The sequence below is a fragment of the Sus scrofa genome, chromosome 10, assembly GCF_054392235.1.
Source record: "Sus scrofa isolate SSC_HxYL_T2T_F1_AM1 chromosome 10, Sscrofa_HxYL_maternal_Yorkshire_Landrace_v2.0, whole genome shotgun sequence".
In the NCBI taxonomy this organism is placed as follows: domain Eukaryota; kingdom Metazoa; phylum Chordata; class Mammalia; order Artiodactyla; family Suidae; genus Sus; species Sus scrofa.
The window spans coordinates 82,474,312-82,498,674 of NC_139392.1; the positions used below are offsets into that span (position 1 = coordinate 82,474,312).

General features: G+C 35.4%; 1 protein-coding gene across 1 annotated transcript in view; it reads left to right on the forward strand.

Annotated features, from left to right (window-relative positions):
- Nucleotides 1-24,363, forward strand: part of CCDC7 (coiled-coil domain containing 7) — a 336,376-nt gene that overhangs the window by 75,730 nt on the left and 236,283 nt on the right. Inside the window, exons 7-8 of the mRNA XM_084980435.1 lie at nucleotides 9,466-9,524; nucleotides 10,609-10,665. Of these exons, the coding sequence (XP_084836561.1) occupies nucleotides 9,466-9,524; nucleotides 10,609-10,665 (116 nt within the window). The remainder of the gene's footprint in view (nucleotides 1-9,465; nucleotides 9,525-10,608; nucleotides 10,666-24,363) is intronic.

Consider the following 24,363-nt stretch of genomic DNA (forward strand, 5'->3'; position numbering starts at 1 on the left):
CAGCTGCTGGCCACAGCCACAGCAACACAGGATCAATCCACGTCTGCAGCGTATACCACAGCTCTTGGCAGTGCTGTATCCTTAACACACTGAGAGGCCAGGGATCACACCCACATCCTCATGGATACTAGTTGGGTTTGTTACCACTGAGCCACAACGGGAACTCCTAGGTAACAGTCTTTTTATCAGATATATTATTTTCAAATATTTTCCCCGGTATCTGGCTTGCTTCTCATTGTTTTGATATTGTTTTTCATAGAGTAGACTTTTAATTTTAATAAGTCTGATTTCTTCATATTTCTCTCTTGGATAATTTCTTTGATGCTGTATGTAAAATGTCACACCCAAGTTATATAGGCTTTCTTCTATGTTACCTTCTAGGAGTTTTATAGTTTGGCATTTTACATTTAGGTTGGTGATCCATTTTGAGTTAATTTTTATGACCGTAAGGTCTTTTCTAAATTAATTTAAAGAGTTTTTGGCACATGAACGTCCATTTGTTCCAACAGGATTGTTGAAGAGGTTGTCTTTTTTCCATTGTATTCAATTTTTTTCCTTTGATAAAAATCAGCTGTCCATGTTTATGTAGGTCTCTTTCTGTCCTTTTATTATGTTCTAGTTATCCATGTGTCTGTTCTTTTGCCATTACCACACTGTCTTGATTACCGTGCTTTATAGTAAGCCTTGAGGTTGAAGGGTGTCTTCCAACATAATTTTTCTTAAGTATTGTGTTGGCTACTCTGGATCCTTTGCCTCTACATGTAAACTTTAAGTTTGTCAATACTGAAAAAATAACTTGTTGAAATTTTGATTGGAATAATATTGATTGTTTAGATCAACTTGGGAAGAACTGACATCTTCCTATCCATAAATATGGAATATCTTTCCCTTTATTTAATTATTTGATTTCATTCATCAGAGTTTCGTAATTTCCCTCCTATAGATATTATACATATTTTGTTAGATTTACACCTAATGTTTCAAATTTTTTGGTGCTAATGCATTGGTATTGTGTTTTTAGTTTCAAATACTACTTCCTCATTGCTGATATATAGAAAAGCAGTTTTAGCTTTTGTAATCTTGTATCCTACAAACTTGTAAAATAGCTTATTAACTCCAGGAGTTTTTTGTTTGTTTTTTTCCTATATAAATGTTAATATTATCTGTGAATAGACATTTTAACTTCTTACTTCCCAATATGTATATTTTTCTTTTTCTTTTTTTTTTTTTGTCTTATTGCATTAGTTCATACTTTCAGTATGTTGAAAAGAGGTGGTGAGAAGGGGACATCCTTATCTTATACCTGATATTAGTGGGAAAGCTTTGAAGGTCTTGCTGTTAAGTATGAATTTAGCTCTAGGTTTTATTTTGTTTTGTTTTTGAGATACTTCTTGTTTTTGGAGGGTTTTAATCATGAATGGGTGTTGGATCTTGTCAGTGCTTTTTCTATATCTGTTGAGGTGATCATGTGGTGTTTCTTTTAGCCTGTTGATGTAATGGCGTACTTAATTGCCTTTCGGATGTTTAGCAAGCATTGCGTACCCTCTTGATCATAGTATATAATTCTTTTTAATATTGTTTTTTGTCTTTTTTTGCCCTTCTAGGGCTGTTCCTGTGGCATATGGAGGTTCCCAGGCTGGGGGTCTAATCAGAGCTATTGCCGCTGGTCTATGCCAGAGCCATAGCAACACTAGATCTGAGCCAAGTCTGCAACCTACACCACAGCACATGGCAACGCCGGATCCTTAACCCACTGAGCAAGGCCAGGGATTGAACCTGCAACCTCATGGTTCCTAGTAGGAATTGTTAACCACTGAGCCATGACGGGATCTCTTTTTAATATTTTTGGCTTAATTTGGTAATATTTTGCTTTGGATTTTTACATCTGTGTCATAGAGATACTGGTTTGTAGTTTTCTTTTCTTATGATGTCTTTGTCTAGTTTTGGTGTTATGGTTATGTTGGCCTTAGAATGAATGAGGAAGTATTTCATCTGCTTCTACTCTCTGAAGGAGGTTATAGAGAATTGGTGTACAGAACTGATATAATTTCTTAAATGTTTGGTAGGATTCACCAGTGAACCCATCTAAGTCTTGTGCTTTTTGTTTTGAAGGTTATTATTTATTGAGTCAGTTTCTGTAATACATGTAAGCCTATTCTGATTGTCTGTTTCTTCTTGTGTGCATTTTGAAAATTGTGTCTTTCAAGTAATTGTCCCGGGTTCAGGTTTATCAACTTCGTGGGCATAGAGTTGTTCATAATACTCCTTTATTTTCCTTGAAATGTCCATATTATCGGTACTAATATGCCCTCTTTTATTTCTGGTATTAGTAACTTGTGTCCTCTTTTTTTTTTTTTTTTTTTTTTTTGTAGCCTGTGAGAGACTTACCAATTTTATTGATATTTGAAAATACAACTTTGGTTTCACTGATTTTCTGTAATGATTTACTCTTTTACATTTCACTGATTTTTTTTTCTCTAATTATGTTATTTTTCTTAGGCTCACTTTGGATTTCATTTGCTCTCTTTTTTTCTGGTTTCCTGAGGTGGAAACCTAGATTATTGGTTTTATATCCAATTGCTTATCTTTGCTGGCTCTTCTTTTTAAGTTATTAACTGTGAGAAATCCTTATTTTAGTCCTCAGTTTTACCCTTTTTTTATCCTTTCTAACTTGAATAAATATTCATATCTTCATCAGTTGGCTGTATACTGATGTTTCCCAAGTGTGTATATCAAGCTCTAGCTCACTTCCATATCCCAAATTTTTATTTTCAATTATATTGGATATTTCCACTTGTATATTTTGCCATCATTTCAAACATTTCAAAGCACTTTTTTTTTTAATCTATTTTTTTTTTTTTGGTCTTTTTTGCTATTTCTTGGGCTGCTCCCGTGGCATATGGAGGTTCCCAGGCTAGGGGTTGAATCGGAGCTGTAGCCACTGGCCTACGCCAGAGCCACAGCAACACGGGCTCCGAGCGCGTCTGCAACCTACACCACAGCTCACAGCAACGCCGGATCGTTAACCCACTGAGCAAGGGCAGGGATCGAACCCACAACTTCATGGTTCCTAGTCGGATTCGTTAACCACTGTGCCACGACGGGAACTCCTTCAAAGCACTTCTAATTCTGTTTTTTTTTTTTTTTTTAAGTATTGTGTTCTTTTGCCAGTCACTCATTGATCCATTATTCTTCCCTTTTCATAGAACTCCATGTTAATCAAACTTAAAAATATATATCTATATAGGTATAGAGATATATATACAGGTATATATACACATATACATATGTATAATATACATATAGTACATAGGGAGAGAAAGTGAAAGAGAGTGTGAAAAGGTCATACTTCCACTTCACATGATACAACTATCCTGTGTACAACCAAAAATGTACTTACTCTTTCTGCAGAAGATGATACAAAGTCCTTGGGTGATGTGTTACTTCTCGATATCCCATAACTTAAATCCATTATGTAAAGTTAACAATATTTAAACTATGATATAAGGTCAATACATTGTATGTTATGTGACATGAGGATAAGAGAAGGAAGATAGCAAAGATAATGCATGCATTTTATATATCATATATACACATGCACATGTACATAGATACATAAATATATACATACGCATACATGCACACATACTTTTGATGATGTTAATTATATTTCTCTGGAGAATTCTGATTAATACATGTGCTGAAAACTAATTTATGTCAGGAACTGTCACTCACACTTGGAATATATTAGAGAACAAACAAAGCAAAGAAACGTCTTTGATGGAGTTTACATCCTGGTAAATGAGGGAGGCAGACAATAAACAAAACATATAATAAAAAACTATATAGGATGCTAATAAGTGATAAATGTATGGAAAATAGAAGAAGTAGAGCAGGGAAAATGGGGATTGGTTAGCAAGGGTGGAGATAGGAATTGCACTTTTATGTAGATACATTGCTTAGGCCTTACTGAAGAATTAGCATTTAAGGAAATACTTGAAGAGGAGAGCATAAGGTCATGTGAATATTATGAAAAGAGTATTCTAGGCAAGGGAAGTAGCTAGGACAGAGGCCCAAAAAGCAGAGCATGTTGAGGAAAAATCAACATCAGTGTTGCTGGAATAGAAACAGGAGAGAGTAAAAAGAGATGAGAGCAGAAAGTTGTTAACAAGGGGTCAGATTAGGTATGAATAAGGTCATGGCAGGAAATAAACAGAAAATGCTTTAGGTCTTTATTCAAACATTTTTGGTCTCATTATCATTGGGAAGGTACTGGAGAGTTTTGAGCAAAGAAGTAACGTTATCTGACTTATGTTTCAAAAGGATCGTTTTGACCACTGTGTTGAAAATTGATATCAGAAAAAGAGTGTATATATACGTATGACTGGGTCACTTTGCTGTACAGCAGAAATTAATACAATATTGTAAATCAACTATACTTTAATAAAAAATTTTATAAAGAAAATTGAGTGTGTGGGTTCAAGAATAGAAATAGGGAATCCAATTGGGAGACTTCTGCAGTAATCCACAAGAGATGATGGTGGTTCAGGGTAGTGATTACAGTGGAGTTGGTAAGCTTTGAGATTTTGGGCATAAATTTTGAAGATAGAGTCAGTAAACTTTCCTGAAGGGCTGAATGTTTCATATGAGAGGAAGAAAAGAGCCAAGAATGAGTTCAAGGCTTTTGACCTGGGTAGCCAGAATTACAGAATTGAAATTACCTTCACTGGCGTTGGCTGTAAGTGAAGCAAGTTTTGAAGAGGAAGATCAGGGGTTCTATTTTGAAGATATCTGAGATTTTGAGTTGTCAGAAATCTTGTAGGCATATTTGAATGGGCCACTACAAATATGTTTTGGTGTTTAGGAGAAAGAAGTATGCTGGAAATAGACATTGGGCTGTCATTTACATATGAATGGAACTTAAGGGTAGATAGATCATGAAGGGAATGAATGTAAATCAAGAAGAGAGGACCAGGGACTGATCCCTTGGGCCCTTCCAACATTACAAAGTCTGGGACAAGAGGAGGGGCTAGACAAAGGGAAATGAGTGACCTGGTGAGACAGAAAGAAAACTAGTAGATTTAGTGTCCTGGAAGACAAATGAAAGTATAACTATAAGAAGGGATTGATCAGTGTTGTCAAAGGCTCTGGATAGGTCAAGAAAGTTAGGACTGAGAACTGACCAATGGATTCAGAAAGGATGTCATTTGTTGACCCTGAGAAAAACAGTTATCATAAGAAATCTCTGATCAGAGGGAGCTGGGGAGAGTAATCATGGACAAATTTTTTGGAGTGGTTTTGCTGCAGTAGAAGGGAAAAAAAGTAGCGTAGTAGCTTCAGGGAAGTTGAGACAAAATGAAGCTCTTATAAATTAGGACAAATAGGAGTTCCCGTCGTGGCGCAGTGGTTAACGAATCCGACTAGGAACCATGAAGTTGCGGGTTCGGTCCCTGCCCTTGCTCAGTGGGTTGACGATCCGGCGTTGCCGTGAGCTGTGGTGTAGGTTGCAGACGCAGCTCGGATCCCGCGTTGCTGTGGCTCTGGCGTAGGCTGGTGGCTATGGCTCCGATTGGACCCCTAGCCTGGGAACCTCCATATGCCGCGGGAGCGGCCCAAGAAATAGCAAAAAAAAAAAAAAAAAAAATTAGGACAAATAACAGAATATTTGTATGTTAATTGGAGTGACCCATTAGAGAGGAAAAGATTTATGATGTAAAGGGACAAAGAATTTCTGAGACACCATCTATCCTTGAATAAGTGAGTAGAAATGAACAGGAGCTTGGATAATTCTCATATGAAACCATGTGGGAAGACAGGGTATCAGGGTGCAGATGCTGATAGAGAGTAGATGTGGCGCAGAAGCTTGTGGAAGCTATTCTTTGATTGGTTTAGTTTTCTCAGAGAAGTAATAAGAAAGGTCATCAGCTGAGAGTGAAGATAGGATAAAGGTTTTGAGTAAAGAGGTGGGGATTTGCAGTAGTCACCAAATGGGAGAGTGAGTGGATAGGGACCTATCTTTTGATTACCTGGTGATGTTGAAGGCCTACTTGAAATCATGAATTTGGAGCAAGATGTCTCTATTATACTTAGTTGTCTCTCATCAACCAATTTATTTACACAGGTATTTCTAATATACTATCTATTGTAATGAATCATTCATAAAATCACCCTTAGTCAGCCATATAGAATACAAGAAATTAGGGAGTTCCTGTTGTGGCTCATCAGAAACAAATCTGACTACAAACCATGAGGTTGTGGATTCAATCCCTGGCCTCACTCAGTAGGTTAAGGATCTGGCATTGTAGGTCGCAGACATGGCTCAGATCTTGCATTGATGTGGCTGTGGTGTAGGCTAGCAGCTGGACCCCGAGTCTGGAAACCTCCATATGCTGCAGGTGCAGCCCAAAAAGCAAAAAAAAAAAAAAAAAACAAAACCAAAAAACAAGAAACTGTTTTAATACAATGTCAATTTAGGAAAACATAATTCAGTTTTACTTAGTTTAATAGGAATCTTTAGTATAGCTTTATTTCCTTGGTTTGCTGTACTTTTTAACTATTGCTTTGCTGTCAGCGTTTCTTAGTCTATTCCCTTTTTTATTTGACAGTTTTTCTCTGCTTTTACTTCCAATCTAAGCTATAATTTTCCTTGTTAAAGTTTATTTTGTACTACAAAAAAAGGTGTGTGTGAGAGAGAGAGTGAAAGGGAGGCAGGGAGAGAGGGAGAGGGAGAAATTTTTATATTCTTCAGGCACATACAATCTTGTTCTTGGTGATCATACCAAAAATATGAAGAACCAGGATAATATGTGCACCAACTGATTAGAATAGATATCAACACTGGAGTAGAATCCCATATACCATCTGCTGTGCTAAAGATTACCCCTTTAGGTGTAGTTCTGGGAAGATAGAGGGACCAGGACAGTTGGCAGATACTTGAATGGCTCAAGGAAGAGCTGTTTACCAATTGGATCAGGAGAATTTCAGTGTTATTACCATACTACTACATGAATGTCAGACTTTTTCTCCCTTAGAAGTTAGCCTGAACAAAATTCCTGTGTTGAGCTATCTCACTTAGTATATCTGATTCCATATCTTTATAAATTTCATAGTCTTCCCACCTCTTTCCAATTCATTCTGCTCAACTTCCTTCGTACTTTCTATCCCCTTTCATTGTTGTATCTTAAAAAGCTATTTAAACAGGCTTTTGTTTATCTGATTGGCAAGCAGGCATCCTTGAAGTAGTAGCACAGTGAAAGCTATGAGATTGGCTTGTCATTCTTCTAATTTTCAACTGGTGTGGAGACAATGGGCACAAATAATGTTGAATCCTTAATTACTTATACAGACAGCAAGGAAAAGATCTGCATGGTATCAGCTCCCTGTGTTCCTAGTTCCATAGGATGACACAAAGCAGGAGGGACCAGATGACAGACCAGACAAGTGATTTGTTGCTTTGCCATAAAGGAGCAAAATCTAAACTATAGTCTTGTAGTTTAACATGTAGGCTTTTTAAAAAATTTTTATTTCTTGACTTTTTCCCATTCTTAAAATGATTTTTATTTTTTCCATTATAGCTGGTTTATAGTGTAGTGTCAGTTTACTACTGTAGAGCAAAATGACCCAGTCACATATACATATATATATTCTTTTTCTCCATTATGTTCTATCATAAGTGACTAGATATAGTTTCCACTGCTATACAGCAGGATCAATGCTTATCCATTCCAAAGGCAATAGTTTGTGTCTTTTTACCCCAGATTCCCAGTCCATCCCACTCCCTCCCCCTCCCCTTGGCAACCACAAGTCTGTTTAAACAGAGGCTTTCAGCTGTACAGTAAGAGAGGGGTAGAAGGTTCTGTATGCAACTGAAATTAGGGAGATAGATAAGAAATGAGCTTGTGTCTGTCTTCCATGAGACTGAAATGGGAAACTGTCTCTTGGAGGCTCTTCACCAGGCTTATCTTTCTCCAGCAGAAATTTCAGGGCATTCTACTATGATTTGGGTCTGACTGCTATCAAGCCTTTCTTTTATAGTCTTTATGGAACTGTGTAATGCTGAGAGAGTGCCGCGGTAGAGCTTTGATTTTATAGCATTGATTTTGAAGTAGGCTATTTTGTGCCCCAGAGGAGACTTGTATGTGGACATTTTGGTTATCACAACTTAGAGTGGAAATGCTACTTACACTTTCTAGGTAGAGATCAGAGGTGCTGCTAAACATTCTAAAATGCACAGATAGTCCCCCACACCCCACAACAAAGAATTATCCAGTCTAAAATGTCAGTAGTGCTGGGGTTGAGAAACCTTGTCCTAGAAGGATCTCTTCTTTGTTACTTCTTTCTCCTCCCCTATTATTTGGCGTCAAATAATATCTAATAATTTTATTATTATAAATTAATATAACTACTTATTTAACATAATAAGTTATTCATTTAATTTTTCATGTGTAAGTCTTTCTGTCAGGACATTTATTTCCTCAAGATCAGAACCAGTCATGCAGTCTATGTATTTCATAAAACATAATAAACATAAATAAATATGAGCAATTTTTATGAATACCCAAATTAAATCAGTTCCAACTCATTTTTTCCCCAAACCAACCATAGTAGAGTAACTTATCCAAGTAAAACTTTATATTTATAAACAACCTTTTTTTTGTATTAAACATACACAAAAGCCTTTTATTTTACAGTGTAAAAATAGAAAGCACCCATAATTAGGAGGGGTTACTGTTTATTATACAGTTACATTATTGATGTCTCCATCTGTCATGGACTAGACTTAAAGGAAAAAAGGGAGTGATACTTGAGTTGGCCTCAGTGGAAGCTGTATAACAGAGCCTTGGTTCAGAGGTTAGATATATTAACCAGAATTATCTATTGCAAGGCATGAAATTAATCTCAGATCATATATTAATATTAGTACCTGAAATTTAAGTGTCTAATGTGTGCTAGGTATTTTCCTAGTAACTTTACATGTGTCTTTTGGTCCTTACAGCTACTTTATGAGATATCCAAATTTTGATAGATGAAGAAACTGAAGCTCAGGTTAAGTGACTTACCCAAAGTCACATAATCAGTAAGGACATAAAGCAGGTTTTGAGCCAAGCATTCTGACTCTAGAATTCATGCTCTTACAATAGATTACACCATTAATAAAACATTGGTGAAAAGAAATCTCATTCCTCTATCTAATTTTGCTGTTTTTGGAATACCTAATTATGTTCATGGATTATATAGAATTTATAGAATTACATATTGATTTTTCTTTTACTTATTTACTTGCTCTACCAGGTGATTTAATTTAATGTCTATGAATAAAGGTTATGTAACTTGTTTTATTTTACAAACTGCGTATACCTGGAGCATACATTCTATCTTAAGTATAATTTAAACTCTTAAATTATGAGAGTAAATATATTTTATTTATTGATAATAAATATATTTTATTTATTGAAATTTTAACAGGGTTATTCAAATTCCACCAGAAGTGCAAACTTATGAAACTATACAGCAGAAAATTGAAGGTGATAATATTTTATACATTTTAACTTTTATAGAGTTTCCTAGATACATTGACATTTTGAGTATTAAAGTTTAAAATTTTATAGCCATAAAAATTATGCAGTGATAAAGATATTCAGTGGTGAGTTTGATATTTTCAATTAAAGTTCTTATTATATTCCAGATTCTGAGTGTACAGAATGAATAAAACTTGGTTGTTACCCTCATAAAATCAACCCATGCTAATATGCTTATATCCACTACTATGTAGTAATGATACAAGCATATTATGTATTATTTTAATATTATTTAATGCATGATAAAGGTATGTGTATTTTGCAGTGAGTCCACAGAAAAGAACCAGTTTGTTCAGCCTGAAGGAGTTTTTAAGGTTTTATGCAACCTTGTGAAGTGAGAAAGGGAGATATTTGGTATTTTAAGAAGAGGATACAGATGAGGAACAGCATGAAGAGGGCATTGCCACCGGAATGGTATTAAAGTGTGAAGTAATAGGTAGGAATAGGGTAGGAGAGAGCCTAGGCAGAGGGATTAGATACTGTGCTAAGGAATGCTTCCTTTCCCCCCATGTATAATAAGGAATCATTGAAGTTTTTTATAGGGAAGTGACATGTTGCATTTTATTTGAGAGAGATTACTCTGACCAGGTGCATTGAGAAGCTAGATTTGGAGATTGGGAATAGGAAAGGGAAGTTATTGCTGTATCTTAAACGTGTGGGAAGTGCCTATATTAGAACACAAACAGGAGGAAAAAAGTCAGATTTGAGAAATGTTTACTTGATAAAATTGGCAAAACCTGGTGATTAGATATAAAGGAAGTGAGATTAGATGATTAAAATTAACTAGGAGACTATATGAGGAAAGACAAGTTTTGTTGAGAAAATGATGAATTCACATCACTCAGTTGTTATGCATATTCTTTTAGATGTTATTCCTGTTAGATATTTGGGAGTACCTACAGTGTTGGCAGTTCTACTGGTTTTTTTAGAATTTTCTTTTCTCTTGAATGATTTATTAAAATAAAAACTATGAAATTTAAATTTATACATAATTGATATTTGAAACATGACAAATTCAATATTATTTCAGAATTCATAACAACACACTCAACTGAAGAAATATCAGATGTTTTTGCAACTGAGCCACGTAAGTTTCTACTTATTAAGCATCACGTATTAATAACCTCTGTTGAGTGTATTAATTTCTATAATTTTATATAATTTAATAATTATTAAATTACAACATAAACTCCCTGGAGTTTGGAGCCATACAGTTGGGCTGGCTATCAAGCAAATGTTGAAATTCCTGGTAACCTAATTACTACCAAAAATAGACTTTTTTTTTGTTTTTTCACTTCCCTGTGGCATATGAAAATCTTGGGCCAGGGATCAGATCTTAGTCACAGTTGTGAACCCATGTCCCGTTGCTCCAGAAACCCTACCTATCCTCTTGGGCCATAGTGGGAATTCGTAGACTCATTTTTTAAGAGTACCATCTTATCACTTGGAATAGAGTATATTTAATTGTGATTAGAATATGCTACAAAAATGTTGCATAGGTGGTAGTTCTTTGAGGTTGGAACAGTGATTAAGAAATATTTGTAGATTATGTTACTATGAATTATAGATCATCTCATATACACTAATGCTTTGACTGCATCTGAATACCTATCAGTTCATGAATATAAAGAGCTGCTAGAACGCAAATTTCTAGAATTCAAACTTTTGACTACCTGTCAACAGAATGGAGAAATTACCTTGCTTATGCCTTAATACTGGAGAGAATTTTGAAACAGTCACCTAAGGTATGCTGTGGAATACAGTTTTAGAAGTAGAAAATAAGATTTGATTAGAAAATGTTAATGGGAATTCTACCCCCTTTCATCTTCTACTGTAAACCCTAACATTGCCGTAGTTGAACAAAGGACAGCTGTACATTCCACAGCACTCCCAAGATCTATAGAAACTTCTGATCTGAGGCAGCCCTGACTGGCTAGGTGGAATAGGTAGTAACAGCCTCTCTGTGCATCAAGGGGAAACCTCTGCATATCTGCAGAGCTCTCTCTCCTTCAATCTATGCAGTTATCTCCTGTCTAATACTGTGCCCTGTGAATCCTAGCTGCTTTGGTCTTCCCAAACTCGAAACTTTTCTCTGAACTCAGGGAGACCAGTAAATTTTGTCTGGGTTTCTCTTCCTTATTCTGTGGCCTGGAAACTCCAGCAGTGAGCCGAGGTCATCATAGAGCTATGATGTTTTCTTTCTGTCTGGGATTACTGCCCTGCGCTTTCTGTTTTCTAGTGTCTGAATATTACTGTTTCATATATTTTGTTCATTTTTTATATGATGATTTTTTTTCCATTATACCTGGTTTACAGTGTTCTGTCAATTTTCTACCATACAGCATGGTGACCCAGTTACACATACATGTATACATTCTATTTTCTCACATTATCATGCTCCATCATAAGTGACTAGACATAGTTCCCAGTGCTACACAGCAGGATCTCACTGCTAATCCACTCTAAAGGCAATAGCCTGCATCTGTTGACCTCAAGTTTCAAATCCATCCCGCTCTCTCCCCATCCCCCTTGGCAAACACAAGTCTGTTCTCCATATCCATGACTTTCTTTTCTATGGAAAGGTTTATTTATGCCCTATATTAGATTCCAGATATAAGTGATAATCATATGGTATTTTGTTCAGTTTTTAATTGGTTTAAAATGAAAGGATAATTCTAGTCCCTGATGTGCCATCACAGACAAAAACTGAAGCCTGTGTGCTCATTTATAGGCCAGTGGAACATGTCTTCCAAACCTCAAACCAAATTCTAAATAATAAAATAAAATATAATAGTAGAAACTTTCTTTTTTTTTTTTTCTTTTCTTTCATCCTTTTAGGGCTGCACCCGTGGCACATGGAGGTTCCCAGGCTAGGGGTCTAATTGGAGCTGTAGCTGCCAGCCTACACCACAGCCACAGCAATGCCAGACCTGAACCGCATCTGTGACCTATATCACAGCTCACAGCAATGCCGGATCCTTAAACCACTGAGCGGGGCCAGGAGTTGAACCCTCAATGTCATGGTTCCTAGTTGGATTTGCTTCCACTTTGCCATGATGGGAACTCCGAAATTTTCGCATAATTTTGTTTTTTGTCTTTCGTCTTTTTAGGACCACACCTGTGGCACATGGAGGTTCCCAGACTAGGGGTCGAATTGGAGCTCTACTGCTGGCCTATGCCACAGCCACAGAAAAACCAGATCCGAACCACATCCGTGACCTACACCGACACCAGATCCTTAACCCCTTGAGCAAGGCCAGGGATCAAACCCATGGCCTCATGTATACTAGTGGGGTTTGTTAACCACTGAGCCATGATGGGAACTCTTTCTCATAATTTTTTTTAAATTCTTTTTTTTTTTTTTTTTTTTTTGTCTTTTTGTTGTTGTTGTTGCTATTTCTTGGGCCGCTCCGGCGGCATATGGAGGTTCCCAGGCTAGGGGTCCAATCGGAGCTGTAGCCACCGGCCTACGCCAGAGCCACAGCAACGCGGGATCCGAGCCGTGTCTGCAACCTACACCACAGCTCACGGCAACGCCGGATCGTTAACCCACTGAGCAAGGGCAGGGACCCAACCCGCAACCTCATGGTTCCTAGTCAGATTCGTTAACCACTGCGCCACGACGGGAACTCCTCTTTCTCATAATTTTTAAGGGAAGCAGAGGACAGGGTTACTTTGCACAATGTAGGGAAACCCTCTTACAAATTCTTAAGTGTCTTTTCCCGCGGCAGCTCAGTCCCTGGGCTCCCCTGGTTTATGTCTACACTTTCTCGTTGCTTTTTCACTCGTATACTCTTTTTTTCTCTTAAAAGTACTCATTTTCATTCTCTAAATTCTGTAGATTCTACATCTTAATAAGACAAGAGCTAGCTTTGAATTCCATTCAGTTTTTTCTTTTTTAGACTATTATTTAATTTCGATGTTACTTCATTTCATAATTAATGAACTTTATTTTTAAGAGCAGTTTTAGGTTAATAGAAAAATTGAGAAGAAAGTACAGAGAGTTTCCATATAGTCATTCTCCTCCCTAGTCTATAATTAAACTTTGCATTACTGCTGAACATTGTTTAACACTGATAAACCAGTACAGTACATTAATTGAAGTCCATAGTTTACATAGGGTTCAATCTTTGTATCATACAGTTCTGTGGGTTGTGACAAATGCACATCATGTATCCAGCATTAAAGTATCACACAGAGTAGTTTTACTGCCCTGAAAATCTCATGTTCCACATATCCTTATCGCCCCCCATCCACCAGAACCCCTGGTTGTCTCTAGAATATTATCTTTTCAAAATATCATGTATTTGAAATCATGCAATCCTTCTTTTACTTAGCAATATGCATTTACGATTTCTCCATGTCTTTCTTATGGTTTTATAGCTCATTTATTTTACTTTTAAAAATTTATTTGGCCATATCTGCAATATGCGGAAGTTCCTGGGCCAGGAATTGAACCCTAGTCACATCAGTGTCAACTGGATCTGCAACTGCAAGGCAACCATGAACTCTTATAGTTCATTTATTTTTGTTTTTATTTTTATTTTTTGGCTATGCCCCCCCCCCCAGCATGTGGGATCAAACCTGATCAAACCTGAGTCACAGCAGTGAAAACACGCCAGATCCTTAACCCGCTGAGCCACCAAGGAATTCCTTATATTTATGGTTGAATAACTATTGTATAGATGTACCAGTTTTTTTTTTTTCTTTTTGCACTGCACCTGCAGCATATGGGAGTTCCCAGGCTAGGCGTCGAATCAGAGCTGCAGCTGATGCCCTACACCATAGCCACAGCAACATGGGGTCCTTAACCCACTGAGCAAGGCCAGGGATTGAACCTGTATCCTCATGATATCTTGGTTTTGCTTCTAAGGTTTTGCCATTATGAATAAAGCTGCTATAAATAGGCAAAGGTTATACAGATGGAAGTCTCTCTACTCATTTGGGTATATACTGAGTAGTGCAATTGCTGGATCATATTGTAAAATTGTGTTTAGTTTTTAGGAAACTGCCAAACTGTCTTGTACAGGGACTGTATCATTTTGCATTTCTGCTAGCAATAAGCATGAGAATTTCTGGAGTTCTACATTTTTGTCAGCCTATGATTTTGTCCGAATTTGTTGTTTTTAGCCATTTTAAAGGTGTTTTGCATTATCTTGTTGTTTTTTAATTAAATTTTATTTTATCTTGTTTTAATTTGTGATTCTCTAATGACATATGATGTCGGGCATCCTTTCGTTTGTTTACCTACCATCTATCTTCTTTGGTGAGGCACTTGTTCAGATCTTTAACTCATTTTTTAATGAGGTCATTTGCTTTCTTACTGTTGAGTTTTCAGTGTTCTTTGTACACTTTGGACACAAGTTCTTCATCAGATATGAGTTTTTCAAAGATCTTTTTCTTAGTCTGTGGTTTATATTTTCATTCTCTTAACAGCGTCTTTTCAGAGCAGGAGTTTTAAATTTTAATAAAGTTGAATTTACCAGTTTTTTCTTTCATGGATTGTGCTTTTGGTGTTGTGCCTAAAAATCATCTTCAAACCCAATGTAACCTAGATTGTTTTTCCTATGTTATTCCCTAGAAATTTCATACTCCACACCCCTGGCATTTGGAAGTTCCTGGGCCATAGATCAAATCTGTGCCAGAGCAGCCACCTGAGCCACAGCTGTGACAAAGCCATATCCTTAACCTGCTGAGAGCCACCAGTGAACTCCTGAAATTTCATACTTTTGCCTATTATATTTAAATCTATGACCCATTTTGAATTAATTTCTGTGAAGTTAAGATGTGTCTAATTTTTTTTTTTGCATGTGAATATACAGTTTTTCCAGTACCATTTGTTAGAGAGACTAACCTTCCACCATTGTTGCTTTGCTAAAAGTCAGTTGACTATATTTGTGTGGTTGTGTTTCTGGGATCTCTGTTCTGTTCCATTGACCTATTTGTCTCTTCTTTGCTCATACCAGACTGTCTTGATTACTGCAGCTTTATAGTGAGTCTTGAATTTGGATAGTGTCAGACTTCCTACTTTGTTCTTCAGTATAGTATTGGCCTCTTTAGATCTATTGACTTTTCACATAAAATTTAGAATAAGTTTGTTGTTACCCACATAATTGCTTGCTGAGTTTTTGATTGAAACTGCATTGAATCTACAGATCAAGTTGGTGAAAACGTATATCTTAACAGTAATGAGTCTTCCTATCCATGAACATGGAGTATCTCTCCATTTATGTGTATCTTCTTTGTTTTTTTTCATCAGATAGTTATACTTTTCCTTATGTAAAGCTTATACATATTTATTTAGATTAATATCTCAGTATTGAGATTTCGGTACTTCTGTAAACAGTGTGTTTATAACTTCAAATTCTACTTTTTTTTAAAAAAAAAATTTATGGCCACTCCCTTGGTATATGGAAGTTCTTGGATAGGGACTAAGTCTGATGCAGCTGTGATCTACACATATTGCAGTTGTGGCAGTGCTGGATCCTTTAACCCACTGCACTGGGCTGAGGATTGAACCTGCACCTCTGCAGTAACCTGAGCCACTGTGCCATAGCAAGAACTCCTTTTTTTCCCTACTTGTTGCTAGTATATAGAAAAGCAATTGCAGTTTACTTCTGTACATTACTCTTGTATTCTGTAATCTTTCTATGATCATTTACTTGTTCCAGGAGATTTTTGGTGATTCTTTGGAATTTTCTATGTAGCCAGTCATGCCAGCAGTGAAAAAAGATATATTTACTCCTTTCTTCTCAATCTTTATACTTTTTCTTTTCTTTTCTTGTATTATTGCATTAGGCTAGGACTTCTAGTATGTTGGTGAATAGGAGAGGTAAGAGAGAACATGCTTGTCTTGTTACTGACCTGGGGGAAATCATTGTTTGTTATCATTAAGTATGGTGTTAGCTGTATGTTTTTTGTTTGATTTTTCTATTAAGTTGAGGATGTTTATTTCTATTTCTAGTTTTCAAAGAATTTTTGTTGTGTATGAGTATTAGATTTTTGTCAAATTCTTTTTCTGCATCTTTTAAAATGATCATAAATTTCCACTTTGGACTATAGATATGACAGATTATATTAGCTGATTTTCACATGTTGACCCAGCCTTACATAGTTGGGATAAATCTCACTTGGTTGGGCATATAATTTTTCCCATACCTTGTTAGATTGGATTTGCTAAATTTTGTTGAGGATTTTTACGTCTTTGTTCATGAGAGATTCTGGTATGTAGTTATCCTTATTCACTAATGCTTTTGGTTTTAGTATTAAAAGTAACGCTAGTCTTATAAAATGGGTTAGGAAGTGTTTCCTCTGTTTCTATCATCTGGAATAGATTGCAGATAATCGGTGTAATTTTCCGTATAGGTTTGGTAGGATTTGCCAGTGCAGTCATCTGATCCTGGTGTTTTCTCTTTTGGAAGGGTATCAATTATTGATCCAGTTTCTGTAAGATAAAATATATATATTCTGTTCAGAATATTTCTTACTGTATGAGTTTTAGTAGATTGTGTCTTTCAAGGTATTGGTTATTTCATGTAAATTGTCAAATTTGTTGGCATAATTTTTATAGCATTTTTATTACTTTTTATGTCCATGGGATCTGCTGGGATCTCTTTCATTACTGATGTTAGTTATTTGTGTCCTTTTTTCTTAGGTTGCCTAGAGACTAACTCATTTTCTTGATTTTTTTTTTCAAAGAATCAGCTTTTGGTTTAATTAATTTTCTGCAGTGATTTACTGTTTTTTCATTGCTCCAATTTTTATTATTTCTTTTCTTCTGTTTACTTTGGATTTAATTAGGTCTTTTCTTTTCCAGCCTCTTAAGGTGTAAGCTTAGATTATTGATTTAAGATCTTTATTTTGTGATGAATAGTCATTCAGTGCTATAAATTTCCCTTTCATTGCATTGCATTTCATAAAATTTAATGTTACATTTTTTTAGTTCAAAATGTATTTTAGTTTCTCTGAGGCTTCTTTGTCACATGTGCTATTTGGGAGTGTTATTTAATCTCTAAAATGTATTGTGATTTTCAAGATATCTTTCTATTACTGACATAATTTGTTTTGAGGTCTGAAGGCAGACATTATATGATGTCTGTTTTTTAAATTTATTAAGGATATTTTCCCCCCAGAATATGGTCTTTTTTGGAGTATGTACCATGTGAGATTCAGAATGATGTATATTCTGCTCTTGTTGCATGAAGTAATCTATAGAGGTCTATTTTATCCAGTTGAATGATGGTGTTTTTGAGTTCACTAAATCCTTAGTAATTTTCTGCCTGCTAGATCTGTCCACTTCTGATAGAAGCGTGTCAAAGTCTCCAGTTTCAATAGTGGATTCATCTATATCTCCTTGCAGTTTATCAGTTTTCCTCTTATTTTGACTCTGTTGTTAGGCACATGCACATTGAGGATTATTATGTATCATTGCAGAACTGACTCATTTAGCATTAAATGCTCCTGTTTATTCTTAGTAACTTTTTTGTTTCAAAGTCTGCTCTGCTCAGAGTTAATGTAGTTCTGCTTTATTTTGATTAATGTTAGCATTATTCTCATTATAATTTATTACGTTAATATTTAAAGTTGTATGCATTACATAGTTAGGTCTCATTTTTTGATCCACTCTGACAATATCTGACTTTAAATTGTTGCGTTTAGACCATTGATGCTCAAACTGAATTTTTATATAATTGGATTAATGTCTACTATAAGTGTAAGTGTTTTCTATTTGTTGCTGTTGTTCTTCTATTCAGCTTTTGTCCTCTGCTCTTTACCTGCCTTTTGAGGATTTGACTGAACATTTTATGTTTTCTCTAATGTTACTGAGATATAATTGACATAACATTATGTAAGATGTTAATTTTAAGTATTTATATATTACAAAATGATTATCATCATTTTAACTAAAACATCACATTATAGACTTACTATTTCTTCTTTTTGATAAGAAATATTAAGATCTGTTCTCTTAGCAACTTCCAAGTACATAGCACAGAATTGTTGACTATAATAACATGTTTTTGATCCCTAGGAACTTACTCATTTTCTAACCAGAAGTTTGTACTCTTTGACCTATATATCCCATTACCTCAACCTCAAGTCCTTAGTAACTACCATTCTGTTCTGTTTCTATGAGTTCATCTTTCTTATAGATCACATGTAAGTGATAGCAGTATTTGTTTTTCTGTTTCTGACTTACTTCACTTAGCATAATGCCCTCAGGTTCCATCCATGTTGTCACAACTGGCAGCATTTCCCGCTTTTTCGTGACTGACTAATATTACACCACACACACATATACACCATGTTGTCTTTATCCTTTCATCCCTTAGTGGACATGTAGGTTTTTTAAAAAATATATTGACTGTTGTGAATAATGCTTCAATAAACATGGGAGTGCAGACATATCTCATTGATATCCTGTTTCATTCCCTTTGAATATATATCCAGAGGTGGAATTGTTATATCATATGGTAGTTCTGTTTTAAAATTTTTGAGGAACCTCTATGTTGTTTTCCATAGTTTAAATTTTGCAACAATTTACATTCCCACTAAAAGTCTACAAGGGTTTCCTTTTTTTCCACATCTTTACAAGAACTTTTATCTTTTTGATGATAGCCATTTGTGGTAGTATCTCATTTTGGATTGGATTTGCATTTTCTTGATGATAAGCGTTGTTGAGCATCTTTTTATTTACATGTTGGCTGTCTGTATTTTTTTTAGAAAAATATATATTCATATGTTCTGTTCATTTTAAATCAGATTACTTGGGGTTTTTTGACTATTGAATTGTATGAATTCTTTATTTTGGGTAATAACCCTTTATCAGATTTGTGATTTGCAGAAATTTTCTCCCATTTTGTAGGTGGTTTGCTTTGCTGTGCAGAAGCTTTTTTGATGTAGTCTCATTTGTTTATTTTGGCTTTTGTTGCCTTTGCTTTTAAGAGCATTATTTTTATTTTTATTTTTATTTTTATGTTTATTTTTTTGTCTTTTTGCTATTTCTTGGGCCGCTCCCGCAGCATATGGAGGTTCCCAGGCTAGGGGTTGAATCGGAGCTGTAGCCACCGGCCTACGCCAGAGCCACAGCAACGTGGGTTCCGAGCCGCATCTGCAACCTACACCACAGCTCACGGCAACGCCGGATCGTTAACACACTGAGCAAGGGCAGGGACCCAACCCGCAACCTCATGGTTCCTAGTCGGATTCGTTAACCACTGCGCCACGAGGGGAACTCCTGCCTTTGCTTTTGGTGTCAATCCAAAGGATCATTGCCAAGAATAATGCTGAGGTGCTTACCACCTGTGTTTTCTTCTACAAGTTTTATGGTTTCAGATCTTAAATTTAACTCTTTAATCTGTTTTATTTTTTGTGTATAGAGTAAGATAGGGTCCAGTTTTATTGTTTTGTATGTTCCTATTCTGTTTTCTGAAAGACTATACCTTTCATTTTATCCTTGGCTCCTCTGTCATAAATTAATTGACCATATATGAGTGAGTTTAATTCTGGGCTCTCCATTCTGCTTAGTTCATCTGTGTGTCTGTTTTTAATGACAGTACTATGCTGCTCTAATTACTGTAACTTCGTAATGTAGTTTGATATCATGCAGCATGATACCTCCAGCTTTATTCTTCTATCGCAAGATTGCTTTGGCTATTTGGGTTCTTTTGTGCTCCTGTACAAATTATAGGATTTTTTGTTCTATATCTGTTTTAAAAAAAGCCATTGGTATTCTAATAGGATTTGTGTTGAGTCTGTGGATTCTTTGGAGTAGTAGGGATATTTTAACAGCATTAATTCTTCTAATTCATGAGTGTGGACTATCTATTTTGTGTCTTCTTCCACTTCTTTCACCAATGTCTTGTAGTTTTCAGTGTACAGGTCTTTTACCTCCTTGGATAAATTTATTCCTAGGTATTTTATTCTTTTTGATGCAACTGTATATGGGCTTTTTTTTCTTATTTTGTTGATCGTTATTAGCATATAGAAGTGCAACAGATTTTGTATACTGATTTTGTACCCTGAAACGTAACCATCTTTACTAGTTCTAACAATTCTTTTGTGGAGTCTTTAGAGTTTTCTATATATAGTAGCATATCATGTGCAAATAGTGACTGTTTTACTTCTTTTTTTCCCATTTTGAATGCTTTAATTTCTTTTTCTTACCTAATTTCTCTGGCTAGAACTTCCAGTACAACGGAAGTAAAAGTGTCAAGAGTAGGCGTCCATCTTTTTGTTCCTGACTGTAGGGGAAAAGCTTTCAGATTTTACTATTAAGTATTAAGTTAGCTAGGCTTGTCATATATGGCCTTTATTATTTTGGAGTATATTCCCTCTATATCCAGTTTGTTGAGAGTTTACATCATAAATGGATGTTTAATTTCATCAAATGCTTTTTCTGCATCTATTGAGATCACCATATGATTTTTATCCTTCATCTTTTTTATTGTGCTGTATCACAGTGATTGGTTGTTGTTGAGCCATCCTTGTATCCCTGGAATAAATCCCAGTTGATCATGGTGTATGATACTTTTAATATTCTGTTCAATTTGGCTTGCTAGTATTTTGTTGAGGATTTTTACATCTATATTCATCAGGAATATTAGCTCATAATTTTCTTTTCTTCCGGTGTCTCTGTCTGGTTTTGCTATCAGGATAAAGCTGCCCTTATAAAATGAGTTTAATGGAGTTCCCATCGTGGCTCAGTGGTTAACGAATCCGGCTAGGAACCATGAGGTTGTGGGTTCGATCCCTGCCCTTGCTCAGTGGGTTAACGATCTGGCATTGCTGTGAACTGTGGTGTAGGTCGCAGACGCGGCTCGGATCCAGCGTTGCTGTGGCTCTGGTGTAGGCTGACAGCTACAGCTCTGATTGGACTCCTGGCCTGGGAAACTCCATATGCCGTGGGAGCGGCTCAAGAAATGGCAAAAAGACAAAAAAAAAAAAAAAAAAAAAAAAGAGTTTAAAAGTGTTTCCTGCTTTTTTGGGGAAATGAGTTTGCAAAGTGTTGGTATTGATTTTTCTTTGAATGTTTGGTAGAATTCACCAGTCAAGCCACCTCATCCTGGAATTTTGTTTGTTGAAAGGTTTTTAATTATTGATTCATTCTTTTTAATAGTAATCAGTCTGTTTAGATTTTCTATTTTCATGATTCTGCCTTGGAAGTTTGTATGTTTATAGGAATTTATTTTCTAAGATGTCCATTTTTTTGGCATACAATTTTTCATGGTAGTCTGTTATGATACTTTAGTTTCTGTGGTATCAGTCACAATATCTCTTTCATTTCTCACTTTATTTATTTGAGTTCTCCCTCTTTTTTTCTTAGCGAGTCTAGATAAAGATTTGTCAATTCGTTTATTTTTTCAGAGAATTAGCTTTTGCTTTCATTGGTTTTCTAATTTTTTTAGTGTCTATTTCATTTCTGTTCTGATTTTTACTTCTTTCCCTCTACTAATTTTTGGATTAGTTTATTCCTTTTTTAACATTTCCTTGATATATGTACAGTTATATTCTTTGATATTTTTCTCATTTTTTTAAATAGATAGTTATTGCTATAAACATCTCTCTTAGACCTGCTTTTGTGACATTCAATAAGTTTTGGTATGTTTTGTTTTTACTTTAATCTGTCTCAGGGTACTTGTTTTTAATTTCACTGTTTTTTTTTAATTTCACTTAATTTAACTTTTGATTTCTTCCTTGACCCATTACCTGCCCAGTAACATGTATTTAATCTCCACATTTATGAATTTTCCAGTTTTCTCCTTGTAATTGATTTCTAGTTTTGTACCATTGTGGTCTGAAAAGATACTTTATATGATCTCAGTCTTCTTAAATCTGTTAAGTCTTGTTTTATGGACTAATATATTATTCCTGGAGAATTTTCTAGGTATACCCGAGAAGATTACAAAATCTTGCCTTAGGATGAATTGTTCTTTATATATTTGCTAAGCACAGCTGGTATAATGTTGTTATTATTGCCAACATTTAAAGCCACTGTTTCCCTATTAGTTTCCTGTGTGAATGATCTGTCAGTTGTTGTTAAATGGAGTTTTAGTACCATTGCTATTATTAGTTTTGTCTATTTCTCCCTTAATGTCTGTTAATATTTGTTTTATATATTTAGTGCTTCTGTATTGATTGCAAAAATATGTTATATTCTCTTGTTGTATTGACCTCTTTATCATTACGTAATGACTTTCTTTACCTCTTGTTACAGTCTTTTTTTCAGACTATTTGTCTAATAAAATTAATCTAGCTTTCTTTTGCTTTTCATTTTCATGGAATATTTTTTTCCATCCTTTCACCTTTAGTCTGTGTCTGTATATCTGAAGTGAGTCTTTTGTAGGTAGCATATAGATGGGTCTTTTTTTAAAAAAAATCAATCCTCTATGCCTTTGATTGAAGAATTTAGTCCATTAACATTTAAATCAGTTATTGATAGGTACATACTTATTGCCATTTTGTTAATTATTTTTCAGACCTTTTGTTTTTCCTCTGTCCCTTACTTCAGCTCTTGCTCTCTTCCTTGGTCATTGGATAACTTTCTTTAGTTGTATGCTTAGATTTATTTCTCCTTATTTTTTGTGTATCTCATAAGTTTTTGCTTGGTGATTACCACGAGGCTTTCATGTAATAACTTATATGTATAACAGTTTAAGTTTATAACAACTTAAGTTTGAATGCATTCTGTAACTCTACATATTTACACTCCTTACTTTTTAAGTTTTTTTTTTTTTTTTGTCTTTTTGTCTTTTTGTCTTTTCTAGGGCCACACCTGCGGCATATGGAGGTTCCCAGGCTAGGGGTCTAATTGGAGCTACAGCTGCTGGCCTATGCCACAGCCACAGCAACACAGGGTCCAAGCTGAGTCTGCAACCTGCACCACAGCTCACGGAAATGCCAGATCCTTAACCCACTGAGCAAGGCCAGGGATTGAACCCACAACCTCATGGCTCCTAGTTGGATTCTTTAACCACTGAGCCATGACGGGAACTCCCTTTTCAAGTTTTTGAAATCTTTTTATTTTACATCTTTTTATCTTATGCATCCCTTAATTTTTGTGGTTGCAATTGTTGACACTACTTTTGTTTTTTAACCTTCACAATAACTTTATAAGTGATTCAAACACTGTCTTTACTATGTGTTTTCTTTTACCAGTGAAATTTATACTTTCACATGTTTTCTTGTTGCTAATTATCACCCTTCATTTTTAGCTTAAAGAAGTACCTTTAAGATTTCTTGAAAGTCTAGTTTAGTTATCAGTCAACTTCTTTAGCTTTTGTTTGTCTGAAAAAAAAACCTCTTTATCTCCTTTGATTCTGATTGTTAACTTTTCTGGGTAGAACATTCTTGGTTGGACATTTTTTCTTTCAGTGCTTTGGATGTCTTATGCCACCTCTTTGACCTGAAGCATTTCTGCTGAAAAATCTACTGGCTCTTTTGTGGGGTTTCTTTTTTTTATATAACAAATTGTTTTTCTCTTGTTGATTCTAGGATTCTCTCCATGTCTTTAACCTTTGATATTTTATTTATAATGTATTTTGCCGTAGATTTCTTTGGGATCATCGTATTTGGAATTGTACGAGGATCCTGGTTCTGAACATCTGTCCCCCAACCTCCCAGGTCCTCATCCCCAGGTTAGGGAAGTTTTTACTGATTATTTCTTCAAAAACTTTTTGGCTCTTTTCTATCTCTCTTCTCCATCTAGGACTCCAGTTATGTAACTGTTAGTGTACTTGATATTATCCTATAAGTCCCTTAACCTATCTTCACTTTTTTTGATTCT